We start from the raw sequence: 19,565 nt of genomic DNA on the forward strand, positions 1-19,565 counted from the left end.
TCAGGGAACACCCCCACCGGAAGTCGATTCCACAGTTCGCTAGTTCACAAAAGAAGTGTCCTGTAAAGTGGACTGTGGAAGATTTCCAGCCATCAAGGTGATGCTGATGAAGTTTTGAATACAGCTCGTACGGTATTGAAACGAGGCAAGAACACAGATGCTTCAGAACACACCATGGTACACATACATTATAGTGTCGCTTGGTTTTAAATTGTATTTATTTATAATATATATTATGTATATATATAATAAGTGATGTTCCGTATTGTAGCATAAACAATAATGAGTAGATAATGACTATAATTTAAATGATGTTGTTCGTGTAGAATATGCCTTCAAATTATACACCGTCACCATTGCCCCGGGTTACGATTTAAAAACATTAGATAGTAGTAATTAATGTGAAATCAGTAACATTCATCAAAAGGGCTAAATGGTAAGTGCAGTACATCGACAGATCAGCGAGGTTAAGTAACTCTGTATGTGGCTAGTATCTGGATGGGTACCCGATACGATATTATGTCGTTTATTTAGCAGGAAGTACTAACTATGACCAATAGCTTTAGCAAGACCAAAACGCACTTTTAAACTTAAGAATTTAGGTAGGTACTCTTTTCTCTAGGTGTTTCGTTAAATTTAATCGCCGAAAATTTACGTTTTTTAAAACTTTTAATAACATTTATTAATAACAGTCATATATCTAACAATTATTCTGAACTTTTTACATTCTACGTCACAAACAATTCGTCATGATCGTAGAACAATGTCGGTTTTGAAAAAATCCAAAACCCATTTTTCGTCAGATTTGGATAGGTACTAGGTACATTGACTAAATACAATTTCAAATTAATCAGTCGGTAAAGTGACGGATTTGATAGGTACGCTCATAGAAGCATATAATTTTTCTAGAAAACTGTGTAATTTAATGTTATTATTTTTATTTTGTTTCAATATTAATCCTTTTGTTTGCTTGTATGCCAATTTTCATAATTACAGAATATGAATTAAAAAGGTTATGACAAAAAAACTAACATGATTATTTTATTTTGAAATGGCTGCCCTGTAAAGTTTACTATTTGTCAGATCCGTCACAATTCTACGACTATAGCGAATTGTTCTCAAATATAAAACAATTGCCGTATATTAATATATAGACCACAAGCCCATGAACAAAAAATACCTGTGAAATGACCCAACGTGAATTACGCTTAGAAGGCTGTTACTATATCTGAAAATAGCTCTGAGCACTATGCCGTCATTTCTGAGCGGTACATGTGAGTACGTGAGTGAATGGACTTTCTCAGGTACAATGGGGGAATTTCGACTAATTATTAATGTACGGCTTTGTTATAAGTGTATAGATGATTAAAAATAAATGTCGAAAAACTTAGTGCCGTACAAAAGTGATGGTGCCGGAAGTCGGTGCAAATTTTTAATTCGACGACAGTTGCAGAAGCAATATAGGTCATTTATTACTGTACGGCATTTGTGTGATTCCTTTTGGACACATATACAGATACTTTACCCGTAAACGCCGTACATATTTCCAGCGGAGCGGTCGAAAGCCAAGGGTCGGAACCCTACCCCTACACCCATATACCCTAAGGTCATTGTAAAATGTACGGCAACATGTTCAAAATATTATTTAACACGGACAATAATGTTTTATAATTATGCCGTCCAAATATTATAGTTCATATTTGTGTAATTAAATATTTATCGAAATTTCAGGATTTACCAAGTTCTTACTGCTGTAAGATCAGAGAATAATGAACGGCAACTTGTTTTTTTACATAATGTTACTAAATATTACCGTTGTACCTTATAGCCGTTCATTATAAATGGTAACAAATAAAAATATTATGATAAAAAATATATGAAATTTCCGAAATTTAGATGACTTTTCAAATGCTCCTAGAGTAATATGGGGAGTAATATTTTCAAAGATTATTGTTATTTTATATGTAACAAATATAAATAAACAAAAAAAACCAGATGCCGTACATTTTACTCCAGATTATTCTTTACAGCTGATAAAAACTTCGACGACGTTTGAGGTGTCCCTTAAGGTCATTAATAACTGTACATATCTGAGTATACTACCATAAGGATGTAAAGTATATTTACAGCCTTATCGTACCAGCAGAGAGAGGTAAAGGAAAAATATTTTTAACAAAAATAAAAATATAATTCAGGGCGTCCCAAAGTTATGAGACATGAAGGGAAAGTACCTTAAATATCGCAGATAGGGTATTTTACTAAAAGAAGACTTTATGTTATTTTTAAAAGTTAGTAATTCTGCATTCAAATATTTTTTTAAAACTACTTGCCTCGTCTGGAAATCGAACCGGCTTAAATTAAAAAAAAAAACACCCCTACTTTTATGATGCCAATCGAAAGAATGGCCAAAACCTAATAACTTTTCTAAAGTAACAGACTCGTAGGGGATTTTTTTAGGCCGAATACGATAGATAATGTTTTTAATTTGATTAAAAAGATATATTCACGCTGTTCCTTTCTTTTAAAATACTATGTTACTTAAGAAGAGTTATTAGTTTTTGGCCATTCTTTCGATTGGCATCATAAAAGTAGGGGTGTTTTTTTTACATTTAAGTCGGTTCGATTCCCAGACGAGGCAAGTAATTTTTTAAAAATCTTTGAATGCAGAATTAATAACTTTTAAAAATAACATAAAGTCTTCTTTTAGTAAAATACCCTATCTACGATATTTAAGGTACTTTCCCTTCATTTCCCATAACTTTGGGACGCCCTGTATTGGTAGGCGGTGGTAGTGGACTATCGAAAGTGTACGGCATTTATCTTTTATTGAAGATTGTCTAAAGTATTAATAACCTGTGTTATTGCCGTACAGATAAAAGTCACCGGAAAATGACTCTTTTCTGAGGAAAGTAATTTACCCCATACACCTATGTGTTCCACAAAAAATGTACGGCATGCTGGAAAACGTTATCTATTTATGAAGTACTCTCAAGATCATTTAATTTTATGTTGTTTCATATCATCATCACCTATATGCTAATCAGACATATGTTGCGACCCTTGGCTTTCGACCGCTCCGCTGGGAATATGTACGGCGTTTACGTGTAAAGTATCTGTATATGTGTCCAAAAGGAATCACACAAATGCCGTACAGTAATAAATGACCTATATTGCTTCTGCAACTGTCGTCGAATTAAAAATTTGCACCGACTTCCGGCACCATCACTTTAGTACGGCACTAGGTTTTTCGACATTTATTTTTAATCATCTATACACTTATAACAAAGCCGTACATTAATAATTAGTCGAAATTCCCCCATTGTACCTGAGAAAGTCCATTCACTCACGTACTCACATGTACCGCTCAGAAATGACGGCATAGTGCTCAGAGCTATTTTCAGATATAGTAACAGCCTTCTAAGCGTAATTCACGTTGGGTCATTTCACATGTATTTTTTGTTCATGGGCTTGTGGTCTATATGTATAATAAAAAACAAAAAATGTAAAAATGTTTAAATTATCGATCGTTGAGACTCTCATTTAGGCCCGAGTCACATTTATTCTCATGTCTATAAAACCATTTTTGCATAAGATATCAATAGTTCATTTAGAAGCTCATGCTCATTGCTAAAGTAATAGGGATAGCAGAAGGTAAGGTCTTGGGTTCAAATCCCAGGTTAATCCCTCTGAAATGTTGCGTATTAGAAAAATAGTTCAGATGAACACGTTAAATTGTCCTACACCTGTTCTTGCGATGCTTTGGTAGAGACGGATATCCGTACAAATCTTAATATATAAAGATTTCACGTCTTCGTTTAAAAGAAACGAATATTTAAATGATCCTAATCCTTGGTATTGATTTGCTCCAGTTCAAACAATTTGTATGACTCAAAACTTAGCGATTGCAGAGTGGCGGAAAGTTTCTTGGCAGTTCTTGCCCGCTCTACGCCCTTGACTTGCGAACTGGTAGTAAATGTAGATTTACAATTAATTTAACTTATTTTTTGACGTTCATAAGTGTACTTGTTTACCTATATATATATTATTTTTCACTGTAAAAAGTGTGAGTGAACTAACGTTCTATTTAAAGTTCTATTTATTATCACTGTAGTTATTTTTTTATCTACACAGGTTTTTTTAACATTAGCTTATTCCTAATTAAATGTCTGTTTGTGTATTTCATTAAATTTCTTCTGTAAAGACAAGCTTGTAACATAGGTATTCAGAATTTAAGATTCCAATTAGTTTTTGAAAATCCCTATAATAATAAGTGCTGCTCGCTTGACAAAAAATATGGTGAAAAGGGATTGGTAATAGTTACAGATATGATCTAAAAGGAATGTACGATAGGAATAGTAATGAAAAATATCTTCGAACAGATAAAAATGTGGGTACGCTCTGTGGGAGAGAGGACGCTCACCAGAAACCTGGGAAGATGAAATAAAAGGGATAGCGAAGAAGGATTGGAAAATGGTTGCGATGCTGAGAGAGATTTGGAGTGCGTCATACTCATGAACTGGTGGTGCTTGTGGTGACTGGTCGGACTTGAATCGGACGGTAGTGTATGCGGTGATGTTAGTTATTTCGACTATGATTTGGTTGCCACAGAATGTAAATGCGTGCTCCTATTTCACCATGCCTACTGTTGATAGATAACAAATCTTTGTTTTTAATTTTTTTTTATTCTAAATTATTTATTTATTTATTAACACTTCGTTGCTAAAAACAATAAATCAAACACAATACAAAAAAATAATAAGGGATGCAACGGGCGGCCTTATCGCTAATAAGCGATCTCTTCCAGGCAACCCTAGTTAAAGAAAAAACTAAAAACAAAGAAACATGATTCGTGCGAGAAGAATTAAATTACTTAAGATGTCATGTGGAACATGGTGTAATGGTTGCAGCTCCTTACAAACGTTGTGTAATACAAAAAACTTGGTGATCAAAAACAGTGGTGGAGAGTTTATTGCCAGTTCTTCTCGTCTACGCCCTTAATTTGAGAACTGGCAGTAAATGTAAAATTAAAAGCATTTAATATGTATTTGTTTATTGACGTTCATAAGTGTACATTATGTTACCATAATAAAATCCTAAATAATATGTAGTACTCAAATACAAGCTATTTTCATTATTTGATTATTATCTTCTTACAACAGTTCCATGCAATGTTTTAGTCTAACCACAAATAAAACACAAAACTATAAAAAAAATATATTTTCAAGCACTTTTATGTAGAGGTCGCACATTTCTGTGATTCTGAAGGCACTTGACTGTACAAAATTTGTATGAGTCATACTCAAACGGCACCTTTGGAAGATTTGAAGCACAGAGAAAACATCTTGGCACCTCAGCTTTGACCTGTCAAAAAATCCTGAGTCTATCATCATATTTAAGACAAAAAATACCAATACTAAAGTAGTAGAAACCGCATTAATACATTTGACCAAAAATATTTTTATATATTTTTTTGTATATGTTATAATCTAAAATTGCTTAAGGTATTTTCACGGTATTTACAAATAATTATGATTAATTTGGATTCAATTTTTTTTTTATTTAATTATTTTACATAATAATATAAGATCAAGATATCGTCACTGTAGAATAATAACCTTGTATGTCAAAAAACCATTTATTTTTTATTCTATGTCATTTAACTGGTATAATCATGATGTAATAGTCTAGTCGACAAGTTGAAAATGGAACAAAATAGAGATACTACTCCTAAAATTATGTGCGATAGCTCATTGGATCCGGAATGACATCTAGAAAAATGTGCTAAAAGCGTGTATTAGCACATAAAAAATTGCAAAAGTTATAGACCATTAAAAATGAAAAAATAATGGCATTTAGTTTTTTGCCAATATTTAATAAACTATTAATATTTAAGAAATTTCAAATAAAGATTCTGAAAGAGGAGGAAATTTCCAACAAAAAACTCCTGACTCCCGGAACTCTATCTCCATTATTTATAATGTTAATTTAACGCTAAAAATAGGTCTGCGGGTGACATTTTTAGGATTCGCGCGTGGCGTCAAAAGCGACTACGGCACATTAATTAATTTATTTAAGGTATTGAATATTTTTTTTTAAATTTGAAAAAATTATGGTGTGTTCTGAACACTATAATTAATTTATTCCCGTTGAAAATTTTACTTAAAGTTAATTTTTCAACAAGTTAAATAATTGTTAACTAACGAAATTTTCTCGAACGACCGTCTTAATTGTAAGTGAAAAAAAATGTTTAAATAATGGTCGTAAAAATATTTCGCTTCGTAGAGCCTTTCTTACATACATACTTAACAAGATCGTACCATAAAAATTAAAAAAATATTTATACTTTGTTTATAACAATTTTTTTACTTAAACAAAAACTTAAAAATCCATGTAATGATGTAAAAAAAAATTTTTTTTTTCTCAATCATCATATAATCGTTTTTTTATTAATACAAGATATTTATTAATTTGCAAAAAAAAAATTCCCGCCATTTGTTGATAATTTTTTTTAAACAATTTGATTAAATCAATATTTTTAAAAAAAAATTTAACACAACTTTATTACATTAAAATTTTTATGATTTTTAAAAAAAAAATTTTCCTTAATAACAATTTTTAATTGTTTATAATAGTTTTTTTTAATTTTCTATTGTTTAAATAATTAGTTAAGAAATTTTTTTTTTCCTAAAAATCATAATTGACAGTCTTCTATAAAGTAAGAGAAATTTTTTTTTTTTTATCAACAATTCTATTGTTTATTAACTTACCAATTTTTTATAAACAAATATTCAACTTTTGTTTATTTTTTTTCTAAAACTTCTAAAATTAACAAAAACAACCATATATAACAAAGTATAGAAAAATTTTTTTTGTAAATTTTTTGATTATCATGAATATTACTTTTATTTAAAATTAAATTTTTTTTTTCTATACTTTGTTATATATGGTTGTTTTTGTTAATTTTAGAAGTTTTAGAAAAAAAAATAAACAAAAGTTGAATATTTGTTTATAACAAATTGGTAAGTTAATAAACAATAGAATTGTTGATTAAAAAAAATTTTTTTTCTGTTACTTTATAGAAGACTGTCAATTATGATTTTTAGGAAAAAAAAAATTTCTTAACTAATTATTTAAACAATAGAAAATTAAAAAAAACGATTATAAACAATTAAAAATTGTTTATTAAGGAATTTTTTTTTTTAAAAAATCATAAAATTTTTAATGTAATAAAGTTGAGTTAAATTTTTTTTAAAAAATATTGATTTAATCAATTTGTTTAAAAAAAATTTATCAACAAATGGCGGGAGTTTTTTTTTTGCAAATTAATAAATATCTTGTATTAATAAAAAAACGATTATATGATGATTGAGAAAAAAAAAATTTTTTTAACATCATTACATGGATTTTTCAGTTTTTGTTTAAGTAAAAAAATTGTTATAAACAAAGTATAAATATTTTTTTAACTTTTATGGCACGATCTTGTTAAGTATGTATGTAAGAAAGGCTCTACGAAGCGAAATATTTTTACGACCATTATTTAAACATTTTTTTTCACTTACAATTAAGACGGTCGTTCGAGAAAATTTCGTTAGTTAACAATTATTTAACTTGTTGAAAAATTAACTTTAAGTAAAATTTTCAACGGGAATAAATTAATTATAGTGTTCAGAACACACCATAATTTTTTCAAATTTAAAAAAAAATATTCAATACCTTAAATAAATTAATTAATGTGCCGTAGTCGCTTTTGACGCCACGCGCGAATCCTAAAAATGTCACCCGCAGACCTATTTTCAGCGTTAAATTAACATTATAAATAATGGAGATAGAGTTCTGGGAGTCAGGAGTTTTTTATTAGAAATTTCCTCTTCTTTCAGAATCTTTATTTGAAATTTCTTAAATATTAATAGTTTATTAAATATTGTCAAAAAACTAAATGCCATTATTTTTTCATCTTTAATGGTCTATAACTTTTGCAATTTTTTATGTGCTAATACACGCTTTTAGCACATTTTTCTAGACGTCATTCCGGATCCAATGAGCTATCGCACATAATTTTAGGAGTAGTATCTCTATTTTGTTCCATTTTTAACTTGTCGACTAGACTATAAGGACTTATTTACGTTATTAATAAATAAGTCCTTTTTACCATCCAAAACTATGAACAAAAACAATAATATTTTAACGAACATTGACGATTTTTTTTATCGTTTTATGTTTGGTTCTCTGGACATACGAGGTTATCATCTACAGCGAATATTCTTAATACTCCTTGAAACCATATCCCGCGAAAGCTTAAACAAGGCAAGGCTAAAATATTAATCGTTGCATGTCCGGGCTGCGCGATACAAAACTGAATTTTGAAACCAGATGTCGCCTGTATTTGTTGCAAGTTAGCTAATTCTAACCATAGATGGCGCAATCATCAGTAATAGTTAAATTTATTACAATTATCATAACTGATACCGTGTACGAATGGAAAAACATAAGTTATTAAGAGATTGAAAACCGCTAAAAGAAATTATTAATATTATACTTAAAAATAATCACGTTTAATCGAAATATATACAAGATGCCAAATAAATTTGTTTTCAAAGAATCAAATCAAATTACTTTCCCCGATTTTTGGCCTGGTCTTTGAAATAGTTGGCCATATCATGAAGTGATTAATTCAACTATCCAGCTACGACATATATATAAGAGGACATTGAGGACACAAGATATGGATCGATAGACACGTTCAAATCCGGATCGAAGGACCGAAATGTATACTTTGACAGATGATATAAATTTTACTCAATAATTCCAGTGAAACACAATTCTAATTCCTCGTACTTCATTTTGTTAGTTTTATAACGTACTGTATACAGATAATCTAAGCAAGCAGAAATGTATAGCTTTGTACTTATAATTTTAAAAAATATATCAACATACCTTCTGGGCGTCCGTTAAATGTAAAAAGTGATTAGTCTTATTCTTCTCCACTTGTTTCTCTTTCTCTCTTAATCTCTTCGCGCGTTTCTGTTGTAACTTCTTCTCTTTCTCTATTTCTAACATTTCAGGTGTTAACGGACCCGGTATTTGTGACTGCAAATAAAGAAAGATATATTTTTATATTACACTAGCTGACCCGGCAAATGTTTGTTTTGCCATGTATATTATTCATAGGAAACATTTTTTTAGTTCAATAAAAATAACTATCAACTATAATAAAAATAGGGGTTGATCGTAGAGGGGTGAAAATTAAGGGTTGTATGTATTTTTGTATGGCACATTAAAAAAAAAATTAATATTTTATCCAAAACAACAACCCTTAACACTCTCATGATTCTCAGACCTAATGAATATGCATATAAAATTTGATAAAAATCGGTCAAGCCGTTTCGGAGGAGTATGGTAACTAACATTGTGACACGGGAATTTTATATATAAGTAATTAAGTAATAATGTCGGACGACGGTAGTGACACCAATTTTGTAATTATTAATCGCGTTGAATCTGCGACATACATATACGTTACCTTAAAATAAAAAATAATTAAATACCTTATTATAATTATATTTCTCTGGATAATTAGCCTGGAACATTCTGAATGCGACTCGAGTATCGTGATGCGGTGTCGCCGCGTATGGAGTTTGTAGCTGATGATTCTTTATACACGGGTCACCACCCGCTGTCAGGATTTGACTAAAAGATTTTTGATACAAAATAAATCTATAAAGATATTACTATTAAAATCTAAAGGTACTGTACATAAGTATATTTTTCATGTAGGTAACATTCGTGAATTCGAATCACAACTATACATTTTTCAATATATTTGCAGAAGGTTGATCTAGGTGATAAATTTGTCTATAAAAGGAAATTTTACAAAGAAACGTGTTCATTAAGTTGCCAGTAAAAAAATATAATAAAGAAAAAAATCTTTTATTTTCTTTACTTTGATTTAAATAATTAAATTAAATTTCTTTCCGTCACTAGTCCATCGCCGAAAAGCAGTCAATTGATAGCAAAGAAAATAATATATCCTTTTATTAAAATATAAAATTTGTCTCATAAAATAGACCAGCTAAATAACTTACGTAACCATATCCGGTTTGGCAGCGATCGCAGCCTTATGAAGGGCTGTGTTGCCATCAGTCGGATCTTGAGTGTTACAAGCCTCTTCTAAATCACCTTCCCAAGTCTCAATTATTGTCTCTAGTGAATTCTGTTCATTGCCAGATATTGCTTTCCACATCTAAAATTAAAAATATGTAATTATTATTTTTTAAATCCCCATCAAGTTTTTTTCGTTTAAGAATGATGTGCATGTATTAACTGAGTAAAAGGAAATAAAATGAGAGCCATATTTTTTGTTTGACACCTCTAAGTGATGGCAGACAATATGACAAAATACAGGTAATAATTGGAATTGGATTGGAAAATGGTGAGTCATAATCATACATACATACATGAGTAATCATACTACTTATTACTGGTTGGACCTGAATCTGGGTATATAGAGGTATATATTAATTATTTTCCGCTTTAATTCACTACCTATGTATTTGCGTGTTGTTCCCAGTAATATATGTACATGCTACTTTCACCATGCCTATTGCTGATAGTGATACAATTGTTTTTCTTATATATTTTTTATTATCATAATTAATTAGTACTTTAAGATGTAATAGGAGCATGATGGTGTATGGTTTCTCACAAATATGTAAAAAAATGGTCATGTTTTCTACATCCTTGATTGGAGTAAATCTAAATTTAAAGGAATTTTTTGATATATAAATAAAAGATATTATTTATTGAATTTTGCGGATATTAAACGCGTTCAAACGTATATATAAGAGAAGTCATCATTTATACTAAAACTTTTAATTCGATTCCAGATTTGACAATTTCAGTGTTGCAACGTTATGACAAGTACTAAATAGTGACGTTGCGAAATTATTCGATACGGAAACCGAATATTTCCGGATCGATTCCTCTGTTTTATGGTAGTATATCTAAAGAACTACTACTTTAATAGAAACTAAGTATATTAGGAAATTAAATAATACTGAACGGATAATTTCGTTATGACGATTAATTTTATTAAGGATCTGAGAGTTTTCTTTAATAATTGTGTGTGAAATGAATAAAAAAATGTGATCATGAAGGAACATGAAAAATATTAACTTTTTATAAAATAAAGCAGCGGTTACTAATTAATAAATAATTATGTATTTATTTAAATAAAAATCAATAATTTAGTTTTTAATTGGCACCCCAATGTTATGATTACATAAACATAAATCGTGATTGTTTATCAATTTTTGTGTTCATCACTACACTATTATATGTGGTATCATTATTACAAAATGACAGTAGCTAATGTCAAATGTGGAATCGAAATATAAGTCGTGGTATAGACGTCGCCTCTTCGTAAATGTACAGAATATATTTTATGAGTTAGTGCAAACCTTTTTAACATTCGCTGGTATTTTAACTTCATTTTTTTTCAGCTTCTCTTGTTTCTCCTCTGGTTTCTTTTTCTTCTTCTTCTTTGTCTTCTTTTCTTCTAATACGCCTTGTTCGCTGCAGGAGCTGCGCGCACTGATTGAATTGTTGTCAATAAGCAGGTCCTTACGAGAATTCGTTAGAATACCTTTCGAGCTTTGTTCCGATAGCGCTTTTATCCAGCCTATACAAAAATGAATCTATGAGAAATGATCTAATCTCGTAATAGTCAAATTGATAACCTCCTAAGGTTTCTACTTTTGTTGGTACTTTATATTACACAGTACAAAAATACACAATTGCTACGAAGCTCAAAGAAAACTATATTATCTATGATGTCGCTACCAAAAAGCATTTTTTTTTACCAAAATTATTTTTCGGCATTTGGTATTATTTTTTTCATCAAGGATAAACCTAAATTATATTAAATGCGTAAGCCACATAAATACATACATGCAATATGAAAAAAATTAAAAAAAATACTGCATATTTTTACTTAAATTCAGTACTAAACGTGATTTTCAAAAAAAAAAAAAAACAATTAAAACAAGACCACACCATCACCGATCAAAAAAGCAAATTTCATACCTACTGGAGTTTCTGAATCAATGAAACACGGACCTTCGTCTTCACTTGACATCATCTGAGTTGGAAGCTCCCGAGGAATTCGTTCCCTCGATTTCGCCCTATCTATGGGCTTCCCCGGACTTTTTTGCGGCTTTTTGGAAACTGTCGAGTCGGTCGTCTTTGAAGTTTTGCCCGACGCCGCTATAAGCGCCTTTTGGAACAATTCCATGGTCTCTGGAAAGTGTATTTTACATATAAATACAACAATACTCATAGAATTCCTACTTAACTTTTATTTTAAAGCTAATTTTTCAGTAGGCGCGTCCACACATAGCAAGCAGCCTCGCGAGGCATTTGCGCGAAGCAGCTTGGTCAGTGTGGACGCGCCTCGGCTGAGGCAAGCGCGCACGCTTCCGCGGGAGAGCGACCGAGCGACCGATCCATCGAGTGTCGGCTTTTTGATTTGCTCAAAGGCGCCTCATTTGTTTGCCGGGCGCACTCTGGACGCTCACGTATTCTGTTTCGTGCCTCGCTCGAGCATATTACGAATTATGAATAAAGATCAGTGTTTGAAATTAATATGTATCTCTCTGTGGTGTTAACACCTGGCTTTCCGTTATGTAATAATCTGTTCTTTTATATTGTCTGGATCCAATATCGTCTTCGCTTAAGTTTTTGCTATCTTCTTTTTTTATAATCCTATTTATAAGGATAAATGCAAGAGCTGCTACCGCAACACGTACGTGTGGTGACGTGATGTCTTATTTGCCAACTAAACGAACGAACAAAATGGTTCGGGTTTGCCGCGCGCGGCCACCTCCCGATAAGTTTCCTCGCGAGGCTGCTCGCTCTGTGTGGACGCGCCTAATATATTTTAGTTTTTTTGGTTCTCTGTAGCTTTTCTATTTTCCAAGAAATATAACCTACATCAATACACTAGCTACCATATTTTAATTAAGAGGTACTAATACTAGGGAAGTACCTCATATTTTGTGTTTTTTTATGTTTGATATTATCAACAACATTAATATTATATTTAAACAGTGTCATGCCATATATCTTTAGAATTATACACAGTACAACTTACCATACACCTCAATACTGGCAACTGTATCGTGGACTCTCTTGACCTCTTTATATGTTGGTTTCCGAGTTGGGAAGGGCAAAGCCCGAACCCTTAGGTCCTCTCTCTTAAGCGGTGAGTTCTTGCCAAATAACGCTGCTTGATTAGTTGAGCCCACAGCCCTGTATAGGACTAGAGAACAACCTATTAGGTCTTCTGACCAGCTCGCTATTATTTCTTGCACATGCTGAAATGCGAAATTTATGAATTTCACAATATATTTGTTTGGGAGTGAGGTTTTATCAAAGCTTCATACAAGTAGACAAAATAAATTTATCAATTTGTTCTGTATAAAGAATTAAATGTACAAGCTAGGATCATATTACTATTATCAACTTTCATCTGATAAAGAAATTATTATAAGGTAGGTAATAAGATATGGTCTAAGATCCCGCTGCAGGATTGGTGTGCTCATCGACTTTTTGTTTAAAACCAAATTTTTATGTTTATTTATAATTAAGAGAATATATATTTACAAGGGTGCCTATCAAAATTTGGCCGCCATTATTTTTAATTGATTTTTGGTAAAAAATTTCGTTTATTTATTTTTTAAATAAAATAACGTCTACATCACGGTAATTAATATAAAGATTCTAAAAATTACGGTTGCCGTTGCCCACCTGGCCGCACCTCTTTGCAGCCAGGTGATAAAAAATATTTTTTTTAAATTTCTTATTTTTATAAAAATTACATATTTTTTGGAGTTATCATACAATTTAAATAAGATTTTTTTTTATTTATTATTTTTTTTTTTATTTATTTATAGTATTTCCGAACCAATTCGACTTAGGGTCCTTCAAGAAGAGCGTACCAATTCTTGAAAGGCCGGCAACGCACTCGCGAGCCCTCTGGCATTGAGAGTGTCCATGGGCGGCGGTATCACTTAACATCAGGTGAGCCTCCTGCCCGTTTGCCCCCTGTTCTATAAAAAAAAAGAGACAAACAATATACCTCCAAGAACTGGGCTTGATTATACCGCCTCAAACTTGCTCCAGCAGATCTAGGCATATTCCCATGCTGATCTCTAGCACTTTGTGCTTGACCCTGACCACGTCTAGTAACATACGAATGGTGTGTTTTATGAACCACTGGAACAGCCGCAGAGAAGATAGCCCCAGCAAAATGTCCACCAGATACCATCAACACGGCCCAGCGCTGGTATCCTGGTATTGTTAGACGTTGACACCGCTCTATCCAGGCATAACCTTCGCCATCAGTTGACAAATCTTCCTAAAATTAATTTAATCTAATATATAAAATTCTCGTGTCACAATGTTTGTTCCCATACTCCTCCGAAACGGCTCGACCGATTCTTATGAATTTTTTATGCATATTCAGTAAGTCTGAGAATCGGCTACTATCTATCTTTCAAACCCCTAAGTGATAAGGGGTGTCAACCATAAATTTTTTTTTTAATGATACATACAAAAATACATACAACCCCTAATTTTCACCCCTCTACCATCAACCCCTATTTTTATTATTGTAGATAGTTATTTTTATTGAACTAAAAATATTTCCTATAAATAATATACATGGCAAAACAACGTTTGCCGGGTCAGCTAGTATAATTATATTTATTGAGCAATAGTAACTGTCTATTTAAAATACATTTAGGATAAGTAATAAAATATCAGATCATGGAAAAAATAGGAATACGTTCCAAAGCGTTCATTCGTTGTTAGTTGACTTCTCCAAGACTGGCATTGACTGCCTATGATAGCATAGCAAACGCGATATACAACATCCTGAGGGGATTCCACATACAAATACTTAGTAAGGATGTTCATGGTAGCCACATCAGAAAGCAAAATGCAAGTGATAGTTGGGGGTGAGTTATCTCTGGATTTTACCAAGGGGACGCACTATAGCCGGTGCTCCTTAACTTGGTTTTAGAACACGTCTTAACGAAAGCCTCGTCACAAGGAGTAAAACTAGGTGGTGGACTATGCAGACGATCAAGCTCTTTTAGGAGATAACGGTGGAGAAACCGGGAGATCGCTAGTGTTGGAAGTAGACGCAAAGTCGGACTCAGGATCAACCAAAAACCGAATCTCCACATAAAACGATACAATAATCACTACATAGTATAAAACAAAGTCGCTTTCTCTGTCCCTATTTCCCTTTGTATGCTTAAATCTTTGAAACTACACAACGGATTTTGATGCGGTTTTTTTTAATAGATATAATGATTCAAGAGGAAGGTTTATATGTATAATAACATCCATTAAATAGAGGAGAAGTACTGTTATTTTTGAGGTTTCTAATGTGATGTCGTAAATAATTACATTTTTTCCGCTTACATTGCAAACGCAGGCTGAACCCTACGAGTTTTATCAAAATAATGTACTAAGTATTGTACACATTGAAAAGGTCTACAGAAAAGTCCATGATGGTATATGTCTATCTCTTATGGATAAGCCACAATAACTTTTTTTGTCATTTTCTTTTTACGACAAATAATGGCTAATTTTCAAAGCAATTTTAACAAATACAGCATTAATCCTTAACCAATTAAATACCTTGAATACATTGTTCATTTAATATAGATCTATATGGCTCTTTACACCGTATGATTTAAGTGAATATTTTCGAAGATATTACAGATTTAAAAATTGCGGGACGTAGCGTTTGCGGCGGTACCGGCCGGCCGCACAGTTTTTCTGTAGTGTATTTAGTATCAGCATTGCACCCGTGCGAAGCCGGGGTGGGTCGCTAGTACTACATATAAAGAAACCGCTTTCGGTATTAGGGTTGCACCATAAAAGATGACAACAGTAGAGAAGACGAAATTGACATCCGCATTCAAAATACCGTGCGATTCAGTGCCGCCCTGCATAAGGTCTTAGTATCCAAGGTTCTAAGCAGAAACAAGAAAATTCGTATATACAATACTGTTGTAAGCCTGGTGGCACAGAGAGCGCTGGAAGATTCTCATTTCGGAAAGACACTTTCTGTGTTGCAGAGCCAGCGGAGTGTGAGTGAGTGCACACATCTCTATATAAAAACGCGGTATGCAACATAGTTTTACTTTGTTCCTGAAATTATGTCAGTCTATACTTCACAGACACATTCAAACAGCATCAGTTGATCAGGCTTGAATAATTGCTAACCCAAAAGAATATTTGGTTTAAAGACAATATAAACTAGATCAATGCTTGCAAAAACTAAATGTAAAGTTGACCAACCTTTTTATGATGCAATATACATCGATATACACAGTAAACTTGACCAGCTTTGTTGGTAAAAAATGCTTTACAATGCCTTGTTGCTGCTGCAAACAGATCACTAGCTGGTTTTGAGTTTGTACTTTCAGTTTCGGAATCACTGCCTGATACACTGGAGTCATCTAAAATAAATTTTATAAACTCATTAAATACAATATCCATAATAATATAACACTTATTTGGTATATAATATTAGTATAGAATTACATGTTCTTATGAAGTATCTATCAAACTGTAGTATTTTAAAATAATTTATTGAAATTGCAAATTGACGCATTGTAATTTAAAATGCTACATGTTTTTAAAATCAAAGAAAAAAATAAAATTTATAATTTGTATTAATTTTACAACACTTTTAATATTTTCAGGACAATTAAATTCCTAAAATATCATCTTGTTTTCTCCCTCTAAGTCTCGGAAATCTAAAGTTTTAGATTTGTATAAATATGAACAATACTTAAAAATTAATTTGCCATTTCACTTCTGACACGTGTACTTTGAACGCACACATTTTTTTTAAAATTATTATTATGTGTATCTACTTATTTATGTTTTGATAAACAGTAACTCTACCTTGCCGTGAATTAAACTGTCCGAGTGACAATGCAGACTTTCCAAATAACTTCCTTTTCAAGTTATGTGTATGCCAGTGATGTTTATAATGTGCAGTCTGCTGGGCTCTTGTCTCAAATGGACCCACGCCACAACATGAACAACAATTCCCATCACTAGCTCCATTAATAGTTAAGGCATTGAGACGCTTTAAAACACTCTGTTCATCAACTGAAAATTTCATAACATTTATCAATAATTGATATTATCACTGGTGACTAATAATTGTGACTATTGTCATTTACAATTGTTATATTATTAGTTATATTTATTTCTTACGCTAAAAACTGATACAAAACCAAACTTTGACCCTCAGATTAGACTTAGACTTAGAGACTTAGTATAAATCTTGACTGTGAATCATAGCCGTCTCTCGGGACAGTATACTTAAATGAAATAAGAATCAATAGTTACATGTATGTCACCCTCCATATATAATCAATACTCAATAGGTTTATCATTCACCATATGGACTATAGAGTGCTAATAAGATAATCCCTTACCAATTTGGTGTGACTCCGTTATCATGCATGATGCTATCTGTATGCCTTTAAGTAGCTTTTCGTAATCGTCTAAATCAAAGACTCGGACCGTTTTTGGTTTTATTGAATCTGTTTTAGAAGACATTTTCTATATAATTACATCACTTAATTTAAATCAAATGTTGGACAATATATTATGCAATGCAATAATTGAACACACAGTTATTTAATTAATCAAGGTCGTAATGTACATTCCCTGTCTTCTGCTGATGTCTTCTAAATTCTAATATTGTTAAATAATTTCCTTAAATTTTTACACTCCACCTCAGTGTTGCCAACTCGGATTTTGAAAATTACGTAGGTCAGATTAAACAATTACGTAGATTTAGCAAAAATTGTATAGGAAAAGTTCGTAGATCTACGTACTTTTTTTTATGAGTGAAATGAAGAGGGTAGGGTTGGTAAAACTGAATAAAAAGAGTGTTATTTTTTTGAAATGGAAATAAAAAAAAATATATTCATTATTATTTTCTGGTAAATTAAATTTGTACATGTTTTTATTAAAAAGTTTAATATGATCTTGCGTTGGCCCAGGATTACTTTTCAGATCACTTTTTGTAAAATGTAACCCTGTGAGGGTTTCAGTAGACTGAGGTCCGTTTCTGATGTTAGTTTTCATCAAGTTTATTAAAGAAAAACGTCGTTCAACATTTGCGCTACTATGAGGTAATGTTAATAACTTTTGTGTAAATTGGGCTAGGAGGGGAAACTGCTGAGTTGCATCTCATTTTTTTTATTTTGGCAATATGACGCCAAAAGTCATCTGCTTTGAATATCTGATCCTCTTGAAATGGTAGAATGTGTTTCTTAAAGTTCTCCATTCCCGGTCTGATTGTTTTTAACTTTTTTTTTTCGAAAGTAATAGATATTATGCCTATTCAGCCTAATGAATTTGGATATTGTGCAAAATTTTCAATTTGATTAAAAATACGTAGATTCTGTGACTGAAGTTCGTAGGTTTTCAGAAAAGGCCTAAAATACGTAGATCTACGTAAAAAGACGTAGAGTTGGCAACGCTGCTCCACCTTCCACTTCCCATTTCCCAAAGGCCAAAAGTCAAAACATAACCTCCGGCTCCGCTATTTTTTTATTTTTTTTTTAAATTTATTTATTAGCCGGATACAAAGTCCATTGGCAACCGGCTCCGCTACAAATCAAAGTGTTGCGAGATGCTCTCGGCGACGTACCCCTAAACTAATTTGCTTTCCCCCCAGAAATCCCCTAAGAATCCTAGGATTCCTTCAAACACAAAAAATAATAATTCTTGTATAGTGTTAATAATAAATTAATAACTAAATTTTCATGTTATTTCAGAATTTTTATTTAATTAAAATCACATCGTTCTTTGACAGCCCAAACGAATTTACAATTAGTAAGATTAGCCACACGGATCCTATTCTTACGATATGTCCGTACTTCAATTTTGTCCCAAAATCAGGAACGTTATATACAATAGCAAAAAACTGTGTTTGGCGTGTTTTTTGAAATTTCCCCTAAAAACCCCCAAATATTCATTCCTCCTATTCTGCTCTAACGTGGTTGAAAACCCCCTAAATCTAGGGGGAAATCCTCTGATCTGGCCACACTGGAGCACTGACTACTGACGACAGACTCAGCAGCTGAGCAACATTAATTGCAACAACAATTGACAAATAGCATTTTTTGACAGTTGACGTTAAATTGAATGTCATGTGATTTTGATTTGACAACCTCTCCAGACAAGTCGTCAAAAACCAGTGTCAAGTCTGTGCACAATGCTGCCAGACTATGAGAAATTCTCTCAAAATTGAGGGAGTTTTAAAGCCAATGGGGAAAATTTATCGTGACCAAAATTTTAAAAGTAATTTTGTAGTATGAAATCTTAACAAGATTTAGACTAAAAGGAATTGTATTTTTCATTAAATTATATAAATAAAAAATATAAGTATTATTCAGCAAATAGAAATAAATATTGCTTAGAGTAAAGCCTGGAGTCATTTGTTTTTAGAATTTTTCAATTAA

At 31.9% G+C, this 19,565-nt stretch overlaps 1 protein-coding gene across 2 annotated transcripts; it reads right to left on the reverse strand.

Moving 5' to 3' along the window:
* Positions 1 to 5,202: 5,202 nt before the first annotated feature.
* Positions 5,203 to 18,643, reverse strand: LOC125048907 (ankyrin repeat and zinc finger domain-containing protein 1-like). Of its 2 annotated transcripts, none has more exons than XM_047647871.1 (12): positions 18,590 to 18,643; positions 17,526 to 17,828; positions 16,984 to 17,193; positions 16,372 to 16,532; positions 14,135 to 14,413; positions 13,148 to 13,370; positions 12,115 to 12,294; positions 11,457 to 11,677; positions 10,083 to 10,240; positions 9,546 to 9,687; positions 8,935 to 9,087; positions 5,203 to 5,361 (listed from the first exon to the last, which is right to left on the reverse strand). In XM_047647871.1, exons 2-12 carry the CDS (start codon positions 17,647 to 17,649, stop codon positions 5,221 to 5,223), a joined length of 1,992 nt encoding a protein of 663 aa, XP_047503827.1. In that variant the 5' UTR covers positions 17,650 to 17,828; positions 18,590 to 18,643; the 3' UTR covers positions 5,203 to 5,220. The 2 variants fall into 2 exon arrangements, with proteins under 2 accessions (XP_047503827.1, XP_047503825.1); XM_047647869.1 differs by having other exon boundaries at positions 12,082 to 12,294.
* Positions 18,644 to 19,565: the final 922 nt, after the last annotated feature.

The sequence above is a fragment of the Pieris napi genome, chromosome 4, assembly GCF_905475465.1.
Source record: "Pieris napi chromosome 4, ilPieNapi1.2, whole genome shotgun sequence".
Classification (NCBI taxonomy): domain Eukaryota; kingdom Metazoa; phylum Arthropoda; class Insecta; order Lepidoptera; family Pieridae; genus Pieris; species Pieris napi.

What these genes read in the sequence shown, in the direction of transcription:
- LOC125048907 (XM_047647869.1), bottom strand. Translation starts at nt 17,649, where the DNA reads ATGTCTTCTAAAACAGATTCAATAAAACCAAAAACGGTCCGAGTCTTT. An exon ending in ACAGTTTAATTCACGGCAAG is followed by an intron (nt 16,533 to 16,983) that starts GTAGAGTTACTG and finishes AATTTATTTTAG; the next exon opens with ATGACTCCAGTGTATCAGGC. An exon ending in AGAAATATAATTATAATAAG is followed by an intron (nt 9,088 to 9,545) that starts GTATTTAATTAT and finishes CTTTATTTGCAG; the next exon opens with TCACAAATACCGGGTCCGTT.